We start from the raw sequence: 15,593 nt of genomic DNA on the forward strand, positions 1-15,593 counted from the left end.
TGGTGTCTCTCTGGAGACTAAGGTGCGTCTGATACAGGCCATGGTCTTCGCAATCACTTGTTATGCATCAGAGAGTTGGACAATGACCAAGGAGAATAGAAGGAGAATTGATGCCTTTGAGCTGTGGTGCTGGAGAAGAGTATTGAGAATACCATGGACTACTAGGAAAACAAACAGATATGTCCTGGAAAGGGTCAAACCGGGTGGCTCCTTGGAGGCGAGGATTCTGAGGCTCCGTCTAACATACTTTGGACATGTTGTGAGGAGAGACAGGTCCTTGGAGAAGGACATCATGCTTGGGAGGGTGGATGGACAGCGCAGGAGAGGAAGGCCCTCTATGAGGTGGATTGATTCAGTGACTGGGATAATCAGGATGGGAGTGTCAGAGACAGTGCGATTGGCACAGGACAGAGCGGAGTTTAGGGCTGTTGTACATAGAGGTCGCTATGAGTCGCAAGCGACTCGACGGCACATAACAACAACAACAAGAGCACAAGGAATTTTCTGCATTCCTGTATCTGAAGTAACCTAAAAGATTCAAATAGTTTTCCAAACTGTTACCCTGAGTTATGGCTAGCCAATTGAAGGTGGACAAATACCCAAACTACTGTGGATGGCCAATCATGGCGTATATGGTTGGGCAGGGGAGTAGCAGAGGTATAAAAAGAGGGGCAGACATCAATTCGGGGCTCTCGGGTGGATGCTGCTGTGTCAGCACGCGGGAGCCTGGGTTCGAACTCGAAATAAACTTTGTTAATTCAGCTAACTGGCTCGGTGATCTTTTTGGGGACTCGCTCTGTTACATTATGCAGCATTGAAAAACAAGGAACTCATGAAATATTATGCAACATGGATGACCCTCGAGGACATTATGCTGAGTGAAATATCTCAGTCATAAAAGGATAAATATTGCATAGGGCCACTTGTGTAAAACAGGACTGACATCGGGGTTGAGGGAAGACAGAGAAGGAGGGGAGAAATGATGTATACTGCATTGAAACAGATGAGGGAGAGAACTGTTTAAAGGAGATATGTGATTGAAGTATTATTGTCATTACAGGAATCAAGAATGAAGGCTGTACAGTGGAGTGTACTTGAGGGGAGAGACTGCATAACAACAAAAGAGTTTTTCTTTTACTTTTCAAGAAGAATGAATTGGGGGGAGGGGTGGGCAGGGAGAAAAGTGCAACAATGAATGACTGGAAACCCTAAGTCTCTGTAAATTTTCATTACAATTAATAATAATAAAAAAAGAAGTACAATCAGAATGTTCCTCAGACGTAAGGGTGGTGAGACTTCGTCTCATGTACTTTGGACACATAACCAGGAGGGACTAGACCCTGGAGAAGGACTTCATGCCTTCATGCTTGGCAAGGATGAGGATCAATGAAAAAGAGGTAGATCTGCAAGGAGATGGGTGGAGGCAGAGGCTACAACAATGGGCATAAGCATGGCAGAGACTGACAGCGGTGCAGGACTGACTTGATGGCACTAACAATGACAACAAAGATTAAGTCTACTTAAAATGTGAAACACCATCAGGGAACACATTTCTTTGCACAGAACTGGAGCCCAGAAGCCCCACTTCCTTCCACCTCTGCCCATTATTACCCACTTACCCATTCTTGTTCAGGATATGTTTGATGTCTGAGTGGCACTTGGAGCCACTGTTGGATAACGCTTCAATGAGGAGAGAAGAGCCACCAGGACCCCGACCTTCGTACAGCAAGTGAACATCCTTGGTTTTCTACAATGAACAGTACAAACAGATTTCTCCCAGTTCCTTTGACATGCCAGCTCGACATGTTGCTGTTGTTAGGAGTCATCTAGTTAACTCTAATTTACAATCACTCCATTTACAACAAAACCAAACCTTGCCCAATCCTGTGCCATAGTCACAGTCTCCACTGTGCCCAAGACTATCAGTAGAGACTCTGTGTCAATTCATCTCATTGAGGATCTTCCTCTCCTTCTCTGTCCCTCTGCCCAGAACTATAGGTAAAACAGAGTTGATTCCCTGAATGGGTTCTCTGGCTAAGCTGACACCTGGCCCTCTTAAGTCTCCATTTTTGTTCCTGCCCTCTGAGATGAGGCCCTTGGGACCAAGGGTGGAGGTCATTCAAGTACAATAACCCCTCACTGGGAAGTCATTCTTATGTCTCTGGTTCTGGTGAAACAAAAAAAAGACTCCCAGCTTTGCTTTTTCCTCTACCCAGGTGAACCCTATATCTGCCTCCTAGGTACCCTTACTAAGATTTCTCCTTCCTAAAACTTCTCTAGCAGGAACTCCACTTGAGAAAGTGTCAGCTCTACTGCCATCTATTCATCTATCTGCTTGGCTCCTACCCCTTGCCTACTGAGTAGTGCCATGGGAAAAATCACATACCTGGGCTTTATCCTAAGTGCTGGTGACCATAACATGGTTGCAGAATTCAGATTAATCAAAGACTCTGCTGGCAGAGCTCATTTTGTCCCTCCACGCTTTGTCCACGCATCTGGACACTCTCCACAAACACCCTGCCCTGCTGTCTTCCCAAGAATTCTCATTGATGACATCTCCCTTCCTCTTTCACAAAGGAAATAAAGGGCCCTCAGGCAAGAGACATTTCTCTTCCTGTCTCCACCACCTTATCTGCACATGGAGATTAGCGCATAGGTTCTGGACTTTGTCTAGTTTCAAGTCTGTCCTTTTCCTGTGACCCTGGACAAGTCACCTAACTTTACTGTGTAAATAAACCACTTCAAATTGTTTGGCAGAGCAAGATAATACATGAAGAGAGATTATCAATGTGCTCAGCTCAGAATAAGCACTTGGTAAGAGTTACCTATTAAGATAATTCATTCCTAAGATTCTAATTGTCCCAAAAGAAGAGGAATCCTCTCATATGGCTTCAAAAACAATGCCCACACCTGGAATGTACATCCCTGCCCTTCTAACCATTACCAGTGTCTACACTCTTGACTTTTCTAACTATTCTCCTTCAGAGTATACATAGCTGAAAACAAAAAACAAATCCTTTCCCATACTGTGCCCTTTCTTCTAGACCATCTCCTGCCAATAGAATGAATAGTCCTCAGCTAATGGCCCTGGATACTCTCTATTAATCTCATTATTCCTAACTGCATTCGTATGTCCAATAGACAAAGACATAGAACCCCTATGCTCAGAGTGTCAACCTCCTTGCTACCTTTCTCTGTGATAATTTAAGGCGTGTTTGCCAGCCTTCCAGACAGAGACCCTGTGAGGGCTAAGATCAATAATAAGAATGCCAATCTAAGGATATACCTCCGTTTTCAGTGCTGCCTCAATCGTTGACTTGGGCATATGCTTGCTTCGACACACTTCCAAGATGTTGGCTAGGGTGCTGTTGTGCTCAGGGTTGGGACCTCCCTCTGAGACAGAGAGAAAAGAATGAAGAAAAGCATCTCATTACAAAGCAAAGAAGGAAAAAAAGGTATTTTGAGTCACCTCTTTCACATACCTCTCCCACAAGGAGCTCTAGTAAGCATAATAGTTAAATACTTGGCTGCTAACCAAAAGGATCCCACCAGGACAGATGGTAGATGGGAAATGGTGTGGCAGTTTGTTTCCATTAAGACTGCAACTCTGGGAAAGACATGGGCAATTCTACTTTGTCTTATTGGGTTGCTATGATTGGAACTGACTACATGGCAACAAGTTTAGTGCTGGTTTTCGGTTTACTCAAACCCTCCAGTAAAAAGCATGAAAATCATGCTTGATTCGGCAGCACATATACTAAAATTGGAACAATACAGAGAAGATTAGCATGGCCCCTGCACAAGGAAGACACACAAATTCGTGAGGCATTCCATATTTTTGGGGGTGGGCAGGGAGAAAAGTACAACAATGAATGAATGGAAATCCAAAATTTCTGTAAATGTTCATTAAAATTAATAAAATTAAATTTGAAAAAAGCATGGAAATAACAATATTCTCTTTCGGTCACATCAGAGTGTTGTTGAGTATTTGAGTGGGATAGTATTTTGGGAAAGTTTCTAATTTACTCTGCATGTCTCTCTGTTAGGTTTCAGCAAACAATATTTTGGTTTTAGGTAAAGAAGAAAGATAAAAAAGAAGATGTTACTAATGTCTCTTTGACTTCTTAATATCCCCGGCTCTGACACTACTCTTTGTGTATAATTACTGAACTGTTCCCACAATGTTCTAGTCATGCTCACTGTATCTAAGGACAAGGCTGACTTTCTTTGCCTTTGGATTATCAGTGACTGGCACACAAATACTCAATTCAACATCAAGAATTTAAAATAAAGTTAAATATCAGGCATGAGTTTTAAAAGTAAATTAACATTTGAAGAAGGAATGGTAGTTGGAAAACGTGGGCTTGGTGATAGAAATGAGCCTGGAAATAAAATTATTGAGTTCTGTATTTAAAAAAAAAGTAAATTAACATCTGGTAACAACTTATTATGGGCCAAAAACTACCTCAGGGTGGAAATTTGCTTCACAGATGAGACAGAAATACAGCCAGGTTAAGCAACTTTCTTGAGGGGACAGAAACCAAGTCTTCTCCCTCCAAAGCCCATTTTTTTCACAAGACTTTTCCTCAGTCATACAGGTTATCTGACTCTAAACACAAAACCAAACACCACCATTTTTTTACAGTAACCACATAACTGTGAAAAGACATAGGAGCAAATGTATATTCCCAGGAAACTGCTGTGAGGCAAATTAGGGTCTCGACAAGTAATAGCTTTACTCAATGTTCCTGCCCCAGTCCACATGCTATCAGAGGAGGCTGCAGAGGACACCTCGGACCTGACTCCTTGGATCTGCTTCTATGAAATACTAGTTACAGACTAGGATGAAGTCTTACCATCCTGCCAGCAGTTCACTCTCTAAAATCTGGCAGAGGGTTAGTCTGAAAAGGTAAGTGGTAACAGTCCGTGTAAGTAGGTGTTTTGAGGGTCTATGAAGTAGGCAGCGATGGATATTGGGAAAAGAAAAGAGAACAGTGGTTGGTAAACGGTGAACAAGTCCTGGTGATGCAGTGATTAAGTCTTCTGCGGCTGATGAAAAGGGTGACTTTTCAAACTCATCAACTGCTCTTAAGGAGAAAGATGAGGTAAAATGCTTTCATACAGATGTGAAACCTTGGAAGCTGTATGGGACAGTTCTATCCTACCCTGTAGGGTCGCTATCATCAGAAAAGAACCGCTATGAATCAGAAAAGGGCTAAGTTTTCTTTTGCCTTTTTGAACTGACTGAGCCCCAACCCTACTGCAGGAGGCAGGTCCTGGGGCATGGAGAGGGAGAGGGAAGCCGTGACCAGTGCCCACTTTGAACATACCTTTAACTGCCAAGCGAATGCTCAGTGAGAGCTTGGAGAAGACGCGACTCCTTTCGGTGTCCTTGGGACCCTTAATATGCCGGACTTTGGACCACTTGTTGTGCCCTGCGAGGACGGCCGCTGTGAGGTGAAGCGTCCTGCCCAGAGCGGGGCAAACGCTCGGGGACTCATACTGATGGGGCGAGAGGATCCGCGGAGAAGCTGTCAGGATCCTGGGGCCTCGACCCCGCAAGCAACTGACAGCTACCCTGCCAAGGCTTTTGGCAGCCCAGACTGCCATAGTTCGCGACCTTGAGCTGCAAAGTTCCAATGAAAGTGGCTAAAGCCTGCTGGCTCAGAGCCCACTGCTGCCTCGGCAAGTGATCGGAAAACCTAAGGTTTAGGTTTGCTTGCGACACCTAGACCACAACTAACTGAGCACCATACCAGCGGCAGCTTGCTCTGGGGACCCTAGAGGGCGTAACACACTTCCTTTTCCTGGTCCGCTGTAAAATCACGTCCCCGCGGCCAGCGAAGTTCGTTCCGCTGTCACACGAATTTCGTTCCTCCCCATCTCAGCACAGAGACCCAGCCGTGGAGTAAGGACTGCGGGCTCAAACCTCCCTGCTTCCTGGGGGGGTCCTGGACGCTATTTCCAACAATGATCATACTAGATTCCCCACAGTGATCTAGTATGAGTTTATGTTGCAACTTTAATCTGAGTTCTAAAACGGATATTGCTTCCAGACTACTTTCCAACATTGAGCAAGTTCAAAATGATGTTTTTGTTGCCAAGGAATAACAAATTCAGTCTTCTTATTGTACAGGTAAAGAAACCACTGCCCACAGATGTAGTTTACCCTCTTCTCGCTCTGCATGTGCCCAATCGTTTAGTGGTTCTGAACTTTCTCTTACCTATCTGTATGTAAGGACGCTGCTATTTACCATCAATCACAAGAATTGTAAATAAAACAGAAGTCTTGGGCACTTTAAGGTAATAAAGTCGTATGTGATTACAGCATAGTTTTTCCTTGAAGATTCAGCTTAGGCATCATTTCCATGAAAGGAAAGCATTTTCAAATTATCTGACTGCGCTTATGCTCTACCCAGTGGTCACATAAACCGTCGTGTATGTGCGTTGTTGATGGGTGCTATGGAGTAGACTATAACTCATTGCGACCCTATGTACAACAGCTTTAAACCTTGCCCTGTTTCCACATTGTCCTAACAATCTCTCATATGCTCAAACGCACTGCTGCAGTCACTGTGTCAATCCATCTTGTTGAGGGTCTTCCTCTGTTTTGCTGACCTTTCCCAGCATGCTATCTTTTTCTAAGGACTGGCCCCTCTTAACAACATGTCCAAAGTATATGAGGCGAAGTTATATCATCTTTGCCTTTAAGGAGCACCCTGGTTACACTTCTTCCAAGACAGATTTGTTTGTTCTTTGGCAGTCCATACTATGTTCTATATTCATCACCAACACAATTCAAAGGCATTAATTTTTCTCCTGTCATCTTTATTCATTATCCAACTTTAAGATGCACAGGAAAAACTGAAAACGCCATGGCTTGGATGAGGCACACTTTAAACTGCCATCCTTGCTCTTCAGCACTTGGAGAGGTCCTTAGCAGCAGATTTTTCCAATGTAGAATGTTTTTTTTTATTTTTTTGACTGCTGTTACCAGGGGTGTTGACTGTGAATTCAAGTAAAACTAAATGATTGACAATTCCATTCTTTTCTTCAACTATCATAATGCTGCCTATTGGTCCAGGTTTTTCGTTTCCTTAATGTTAAGGTATAATCCATATTGAGACGGGGGAGGGAAATGGTGAGGATAGGTGGGGTGAGACCACAAGGCTGCACAGTTTGATGGGTGGAGGGAGAGGGAAAGAAAATGGGATCTGGGTAAGAAGACAATAATGATGGACAAGGTCTAGTGATGATTTATTTTATAAAACACAACGTATGAGAATGATTCTATAAAACACCTGTGAATGAATAGTATATATCACTTTGTAAGCAAACCAATTAAAAAATGTAATGTAGAATAGAATGTTTGATTGTATGAAACAATGTATATGAAGAAATGAATAATAAATTTATTTATAAATAATATAAAAAAGATAATCCATATGAAGGCTGTGACTCACAGCAACCCTATGTACAACAGCCCTTAACCCTGCTCTATTCTGTACCAATCTTATTGTCTCTGATACACCTACCCTCATTACCCCAGTCACTGAATCAATCCATCTCAAGGGTCTTCCTCTCCTGTGCTGTCCCTCCACCCTCCCAAGCATGACGTCCCTCTCCAAGGACTGATCCCACCTTGCAACACGTCCAAAGTATGTCAGATGAAGCTTCAGAATCCTTGCCTCCAAGGAGCAGCATGGCTACACCCTCTCCAGGACAAACCTGTTTGTTCTCCTAGCAGTCCATGGTATATTCAACTCTTCTCCAGCACCGTAACTCAAAGGCATCAGTTCTCCTATCATCCCTAGTCACTGTCCAGCTTTCTGATGCATAGCAAGCTGTTTACCTAGGATGGGAATTAAGTCTGCTTCTCCATGTCATTGTGGCTGATATCCTCCAAGCAAGAATGTAATGCTTTAGACAGAAGCCAGTGACTCTGTTAGTGAAAAAGAACAACTCAGAAAAAGGACAGCAGAGTGGTCACACAACTCAAAGAATGTAACCAATGCCACCGAACTGTACAGGTTGCTGTTGATTGTCTTCGAGTTGAGCATGACTCATAGTGACCCTGTAAACAAAAGGCCTTGAAGCCTTTCTGTAACCATTGATATTTATCAAAGTTCAAAGGTGTTAAACTGGTGTTTGGTAGCCTAGTTGTAAAGAGTTGCACTGCAAACTCAAAGACAGGCAGTTTGGCTCCACCAGTTCCAGTCTCTAAAAGCTTGCTGGAAGGTCAGAAGTGTGTCAGTTCCAACTCAAAAGCAATGAATGCAGGCTACAGTTTAGTACTGTGCCTAAATGTATCCCTACTAGTGCATACACACCAAGGATTTGCCCACATGGATGTCTCCTGCAACAGCAAGCAGACACAGCCCCTGTATAAGCAGCTGCTCTGGGCTTTGAACACTCACACAGGAGCTAACGTGCAATGAGCTGGCTTGTCACTAGTGTGAAAGGCTGGGGAAGCATCTAACCCCTTTACACTGGTGATGAGATTTTTCTGTCTCCAGAACATGACTACAATGGCAACATGGGAAGAACAGAATTGATCACAAGAAGAAATTCAATCTATACATGTTCAAGTTTTATTACAAAGTATGATGGGCAGAAAATACGGTACTTCTTATACAGGAGGCTGAAACAGAATGAAAGGGTGAAAATTAGGTTTAATGTACTTAGGAAGCAAGAAATCCAGTCATAGCTCTAACACTCCACATTCAGGTGCTCTCAAGTAACCCTCAATGGAGATTCCCCAGCATGGTTTCACAGCACAGTGTTAAATCTTTATTACAAGCCCTGTCTGTGTACAATCAGTTCTGTGAAAATACTCAAAAAATAAAACGGTTACAGTACAGTTCTGCAAGGGGCAGCTTCCTCTCCACTGACCGCGGGATGCCAAAAGACCTATAGTAGTGCATGGAAGTTTTACTATATAACAAGAAAGTAAGTTCAGACACATGAGGCTACTGGGTCAGAAACTCAACAGCTAGAGCTCAACATTTCGGAGAACAAGAAATGTCCATTTTCTACATGGGGGTTTTTACAATCATGCTACAAATTCACACTCAGAGGGAAGGGAACTCATTGACAGAATGGGTCATAAAATATACAAGACCCAAAGAAAAGGATTCATACGGGACAAGAGCAATTCAGAGCTTCATCTCGGCGAGTTTCATATCACACTCTATACACCACGAGCAAACCCAGGTGAGAGCATTTAAATTGCAGATAGCACAAGTTCATAGACACCAGGTTGTCCCAGGGAGGGTGCGTTTTCCAGCTGTTAGGCAGACTGCAAACATCTTTCTTCTTGAGTTCAAACTTGCTTTAGCTTACTTGTTTCTGGTCTGAGACACCAGTCCAAGCTTCTTTGGAAAGGTACCTGCATATTATCATATTTTAAAAACAAAACCCAGAAAGTGGCCTGAGAGGACCTGGCCCATCCCAGGAGGCCACAAATTTGACTTTGACCATCAGCAGCAATGAGAGTTGTAGGAGAAGAGGGCGCAGGCGGGTGAGGTGGGCACAGCTCTGCAACCTAAGACACTCTTGGCAGCTGGCCCAGCCAGTAGAAAAGATGACTCTGAGAGCCTGGCCCAGGGTTCACTGCAACTTTTTCTCCTGGGAGGGAAAAACCTCAATTTAAGTGCCAGGCATGGCCCTCCTTCCTCAACCTCAAGTATAGAGACAGAAAGAAGAATCTGCTTTAAGACTCTGATATCAGAAGTCTCCCTACTCCAAGTTTCCATATTCTCCAACTGAGGGAGATGGAGGGGCGGCACAGGTCCTCCCGTGTTTGTGAACCCTACAGCTCCTACATGTCTTTTTTTTTCCCTACATGTCTTATAGTCTAGGGAATCATGGCCAGGTTACTGTGGGTAGAAAGTTCTACATTATGAAGGGAAGAGAAGCTAAAGATGAAAAGAAAGAGGAAGAAGAGGAAAGTCAGCAAGGCCATTTATAAGCTCTGCTTCTTCTGTTCCATTTTTAAACTTAAAACCAAAAAGGGTCACTGGCTGGGACAGTTACAGGACTTCCAAAGTCTTGAGTTGTACCATCACCTTCAGCCACACTGCTGCAGGGAGGGGCTGCTGCCCTGTTGCCAGTTACCCAGGATCATGGGTGACCAGTTAATGGTTCAGGATGGCCAGCCCAGGCCGAGGGGAGTGTCCCTTCACAGCCAGGCAGTGGAAGGTAGGAAGGCTTCCTCACTGCATACTTTACTGCAGCAGACCTTTTGAGGTAAAGAAGCACCTAGCATTGATCACGTCTTAACTGACCACATCCTAAATCATGTCCTCAAAAATAAGTCATGGTTACTAACTAAATCTTGTAGGATTCTCTTTTGCATTTTTTCTGGCTTTTCCCAAATCTTAGCTAGCTTTCTGAGAGCCAACCGTGTTCTGGTGAGAAACTCTCATCAAGTGTTTTGCCTCTTCAAGATCTAATTAGAAGGCTATTAATTCCTCTCTGGAGGGAGAGGGGTTCAGACTCTGTGAAGTGCTGACACATCCCCATCCAGCAGCTCTCTAGTGGTGGAGACCCGAGGCCTAATTTACCCAGTAGCTCTGCCTTCCTCAGAGCAGACCAGGGAAAGAGAAAGTCAGCTGTGGACCAAGTGCAAAACTAAGGACTACCACCAGCCAGGCCGTGTGTCTGTGCAGGGCGGCTAGGGAGTTTCAGCTGGGGTCCAGGTGGCACAGGAGAAAGACCACAGCTATAAGATGACAGGGCTGGGAGGCCACAAGGTGAAGGAAAACCAAAATCCAAACTAAATCATTGAGACATGCCAGCTTGATAGCTATCTTATCCACATATATTCCAATTATTATGACTGATTACTGCCCCTTCCTCCAGTGGTTTCTGCGTTCCAGATGACAAATTTTCCCACCATTCAGACCAGGTTTAAGAGCAGATCAAGAAAGAAACCTGGACTCGGAACTTGGCAAGTAAGTGTTGCCCTGGTAGGATGAGACCCCTCTACCGCTCTGATTACCACCTCAGGTCCTTTTCCACAGGAAGGAACTGATAGCCTCCTGGAGCAAGCACACATCAACTGAGAACGTCTGACCTTTGAGAATGGACTATGTTACCACAACTGAAAGCAACTATTAGCAGAGGAGTGTTGACAAAGAACTGTCCCCTTTACATCACCAAATGATGCCCTGTACATCCAGGGGGAAGGGCAGGAGGACCAACCTCAAGCAAGACCTTCAATACCCACTTCAGACAACAAAGCAAAAAGGTAGAAGGAGAAATGCCCATAAAAAGCCAGAACTTATTTCTTTGGAACAAGCCTCCATGTAGTAAAGCAAAGAGCTATGACTTCTGGGATACAACTACATCTGCTTTGGAAAAGTAGGAACCAACTCCAAGAATTTAAGAGCTCAGAAGAATGACATCAACTGTTCTGTTTCTCAAGAGCTACTGAGAGCTCAAGTGGACAAAACCATCTGTCTCAGTACCTATTACTCTCGTGTCAGGTAAGCAACTTAGAGGTGTTCAGCACCTGAGTACTTGGCAGATCCCCACCCCCTCCAGTGCTTTCCAAGGACTGATCTAAGAGGAGAAGCACATACACATCTCCAAGTAACTCCTCCCCATAACGGAAACAGACCACTGCAGCTTAGAAAGCCAATACTGCTCAGAACATACATGGCAGGGGCGGGGAGGGGTGCAGATGGTGCGGCAGACTGTTAACTGGCTGACCCAGAGTCCACAATTCGTTTCTAGTTACCAGTTTACCCAGTGGCCTGGGACTATCTCAGCTGATATGCCCACTGCTTGTAAGAGCCAAGTCTCCCACATGGTGTAAGGGGCATCTTGTTCAGAGTTAGAAGTCAACTGTGAGAGTCAAATCAAGACTCTCACCTCACAGCGTTCTGTCCAAAACATGGCCAAAGTCAAGTCACAGTAAACTAAACAGAGAAATAAAATGCCTAACATTAGCTTATAGGTCACTCTTGCCAATCACTCAAGGAAGACAGGAAACAGAATGGCCTGGGGCTTCTAGTCTGAAGGAGAAATATGCAACCTAAAAATATGGTCCACGTTCAGCTTTCTTTATTACTCTACAGATATTATATTAAGAGCTGGTCTACCTCAGCTCTAAATGTTCTCAAGGGGTTGAACAGAAGTACGTCAGGGTGTAGAAGGTGTCTGACATCTGTTTTGAAGCCCAGAACGCCCTTGAGAAGAGAGGATGAGAACAAGTGTGGCAAGTCGGCTGCCTTCAGAGCACCAAGGTGGTTTAAACTCCAGGTCGGGTACAAACCACTCAGGCAGTGATTCAAGGCGGCAAACCGCTCGGGTGGTCAGGGCCAGTGCCAGCTGCAGGCACCGCAGAGGAGATGGTGCCAACTAGGAGAATTATGACACAAAGGAGAGACCGCAGAGTACAAGTCTTTTCATAAAAAAATTAGCCTGGTAGATTAAAAAATATACAAAGTTGAAATTTGTTCAAGACACTGACAGGAGGAGGAAAGACAACTTCGTAATTGGTATCTGTTCCCACCTAAGTGCTCACATGGGTGAAGACGAGGACAGGAGGTGACCGCTGCCTAGGGCAGCAGACAGACACCGAGGGCAGATGGAGGCAAGCAGAGCCAGTGCCTGTAATGGTTGTGGACTCAACAGCTAACAAACAAGTATCACATTTTTTCACAAATAACATGCACTTACCATGCTTGTTTACCAACCATTTGTCTCCTCCAAGCAGGAAGTATTAATTTCTCCTCTTTTTTTTTGACAGCAACACATTAAAAAAAACAAACAAACCCAACCCCACCCCAAAACCTGGCCTAGCTGCACTTATGAAAATACTTCCCAGAGGGAGAAAGTGGCTGGCAAACAAATATAGAAGGCACATGCTATTTGCAAAAGAATATAGTACACAGAAATTTTTTAATTGAGGAGCCAAAGGGGAGAGCAAAGGAGAGGACTTTAGGCTCAGCCCTGGGGCTGAGGAGGTGTCACACAACGCTGAGTCCAGCCCAGAGAGTGATAGGGTGACTTGCCAGGATCTCCTAGAGCAGCTTCAGGTAACAGTGGGTGCAAAGCAACGAAAGACATACTGGCCACTGGAAACATGTGTCTTCTTACTTTGGGGGTGGAGCAGAGGCGGGAGACACACGAGTCCCTGCCTCATGGGCCCAGCACCACCAGCACTACACTCTGAGGATCTCCAGGCAGTTGTTGTAGCAGATGGCAATCCAGTCGGGCTGCGTCGAAGCCCACTGGACATTGTTGATTTCTCCTTCAGCTGTGTAGGCCAGGATAGGGTCCTCGATGGCCCGGGGCATTTGCTGGATGTCCCAGATGAGAGCCTGATGGTCATCCGCTATGGACAAAGAAGATCAGCAAGAAAGGTCAAGAAAGGCATGAGGTCATGAGCCCTGTTCATGGGGAGTAAGTTACAGTTTACACAGCATTCACTCACCAAAACGTCTGTGAGGAAGGTTTTGTTTTAAGTCTCAATTTTACATCTGAGGAAATAGACTCAGAAATGTTAAGGCACTTGTCCAGGAGCACAAAGCTACAAGGCTAATAATGGGCAGAGCCAACCAACTTTGAGGTCTCTGACTCCATGTCCCGGGGCTCCATTCACTACACCAGGGCAATGAAGTTTCAATGGAATATAGTGTACCGACTCACTTCTGGGTCAGGAATCAGGAAAGGACAATGGGACAGTTAAAGATCTCTCTCAGATGAGTCAATATAATGTATGGTTTTTCTTTTTTTCCTGTTTTCAAGACATTTATCCTTCAACATAGTGTTATATACAGATGAATGCAATTAAGTGTTGTGTGGAAATGTGCTATTAAAAAAATTTCCCCATGCTCCTCAGGAAAAGGCTCTGGGAACCACTAGAAGGAATCTAATCATCTAAAGTACATATGCTGTTGTAATCTACCATCAAGTCAAAGTTGACTCATAGCTGACCCTCCAGCAGGTATTCAGAGGCAGCAAACACAAGGAAAGAGACGGCCCATCTTTTCCCACAGAGCAGCTGGTAGATTTGAACCATGTGCCTTTCAGTTGGCAGTGCAACTCCTTACCACTCAGCCACCAGACCTCCCTAAACAGATGTATAAAAAAATCAAATAAATATGAAAAAAAAATATTTCTCTCAAAATGAGAACAGTGGTAATATTAGGGTGGCAAGGCTACATAGATTATTGTTTTTCTCTGCTTTCTGAATTATATTTGATGTAGTCATGTTATATGTATAATCAAACAAAGAATCTTAATTTTAAAAAAGGAAAACAAAAAGGCAACAGACCTCAGAGTCTCAGTGTTCCAGCTTCATCAGTCCATTTTTGTGTAAAAGGCCATCTCTATAATAAAAGGGACCAGAAAATACTACCCCTAAAAAATCAGACCAATTTTTGGTAACACCAGCCTCTTGCCCTGGCCTTATCACCTTGGCTACCTTCTGGGACAACTTGTGTCAAACGAGATCCAGGGACACTTAAAACATTCAGCACCACAAACCACAAATGCTGGTGAGGTTGGTTGTGGAGAAATTAGAACCCTTATTCACTGTTGGTAGGCATATAAAATGGTGCAACCACTATGGAAGGCAGTACGGCACTTTCTCAAAAAGTTGGAAACAGAAATACCGTTTCACTCAGCAACTGCACTACTGGGAATATACCCTAAAGAAACCAGAACTGCCACCCAAACAGATGTCCACACACCATGTTTACTGCTGCATTGTTCACAATACCAAAGAAATGGGCCTTCAGTCATGGGAACTGTTGGCCCCCTGCTTTTCACACTCTCTGTTCTATATCATTCCTGGTAGTCTGTCTCATTATTGATAAAGTTATTTCATTCTTTGGGACCCTCGGTCTGCAACATTCTGACACCCGAACTTGGGACAAGGTGGTGGTTTTTCTTTGGATAAGGTGGGTTTCTCTTTCTTTCTCTTTTTCGAGCAGACACCAGGAACCAAAAGGGAATTCGCTCAGGGTAAGTGAAACTTTCGGGAAAATTAAAAACAGGGTCATGAGAGAATCTTCACTCCTTGGAAATTAAGGATAGAATTAGAAAAAATTTCATGAAGATTCTCTCACCCCTTAAAGGGCAAATTTAAAGGAAGAAAAATATTTCATGGGAACTATACCCCACCCTCTGAAAACGTATTAAAAATTCAGAGGTAGAATTGATAAGAAAGAGTCATGGGGGATGCCCCATCCTCTGAAGCTCAATATATTTCTCTCGTAAAGAATTACTTAAGAGCTCAGGGGTAAAAATAAGAGAAAAGTCATTTTTGCAGTTGTTTCAGTATGTATAGTGACATTACGGGTTAAAGCCAGTAGGTAGAGTGCAGGCAAATCTTAAAACTTGGTATAATGTTATAAGAGATTTACGAATAGCATATAAAGAACAAATTCCTATTGAATTTTAGCCAGTATGGACTTTGATGATAAAAATAGTAACTGTTTGTGTTGATTGTTTTGTTTAAGTTTGTTATTACTATTTGTTGTCTTATTAGGTTTAATGTAATAATAGTACTTAGAGCTCATACAATTTGATAAATTCAGTGAAATATGAAAAGTAAGAGAATAAAGCTAACTTAAGAG

At 43.7% G+C, this 15,593-nt stretch overlaps 2 protein-coding genes across 2 annotated transcripts in view; both read right to left on the reverse strand.

Annotated features, from left to right (window-relative positions):
* Positions 1–5,610, reverse strand: part of LOC102854219 (translational activator of cytochrome c oxidase 1-like) — an 8,726-nt gene extending 3,116 nt beyond the window's left edge. Inside the window, exons 1-3 of the mRNA XM_006897869.1 lie at positions 5,331–5,610; positions 3,287–3,393; positions 1,620–1,747 (exon numbers count right to left, since the gene is read on the reverse strand). Of these exons, the coding sequence (XP_006897931.1) occupies positions 1,620–1,747; positions 3,287–3,393; positions 5,331–5,610 (515 nt within the window). The remainder of the gene's footprint in view (positions 1–1,619; positions 1,748–3,286; positions 3,394–5,330) is intronic.
* A 7,299-nt stretch (positions 5,611–12,909) lies between these two features.
* DCAF7 (DDB1 and CUL4 associated factor 7) overlaps positions 12,910–15,593 on the reverse strand; it is a 34,662-nt gene continuing 31,978 nt past the window's right edge. The window contains exon 7 of the mRNA XM_006897790.1: positions 12,910–13,345. Coding sequence (XP_006897852.1) covers positions 13,173–13,345 — 173 coding nt within the window. The 3' untranslated portion in view covers positions 12,910–13,172. The remainder of the gene's footprint in view (positions 13,346–15,593) is intronic.

Source organism: Elephantulus edwardii, unplaced genomic scaffold (assembly GCF_000299155.1).
Source record: "Elephantulus edwardii isolate Elephantulus edwardi_28Jun2011 unplaced genomic scaffold, EleEdw1.0 scaffold00216, whole genome shotgun sequence".
NCBI lineage: Eukaryota > Metazoa > Chordata > Mammalia > Macroscelidea > Macroscelididae > Elephantulus > Elephantulus edwardii.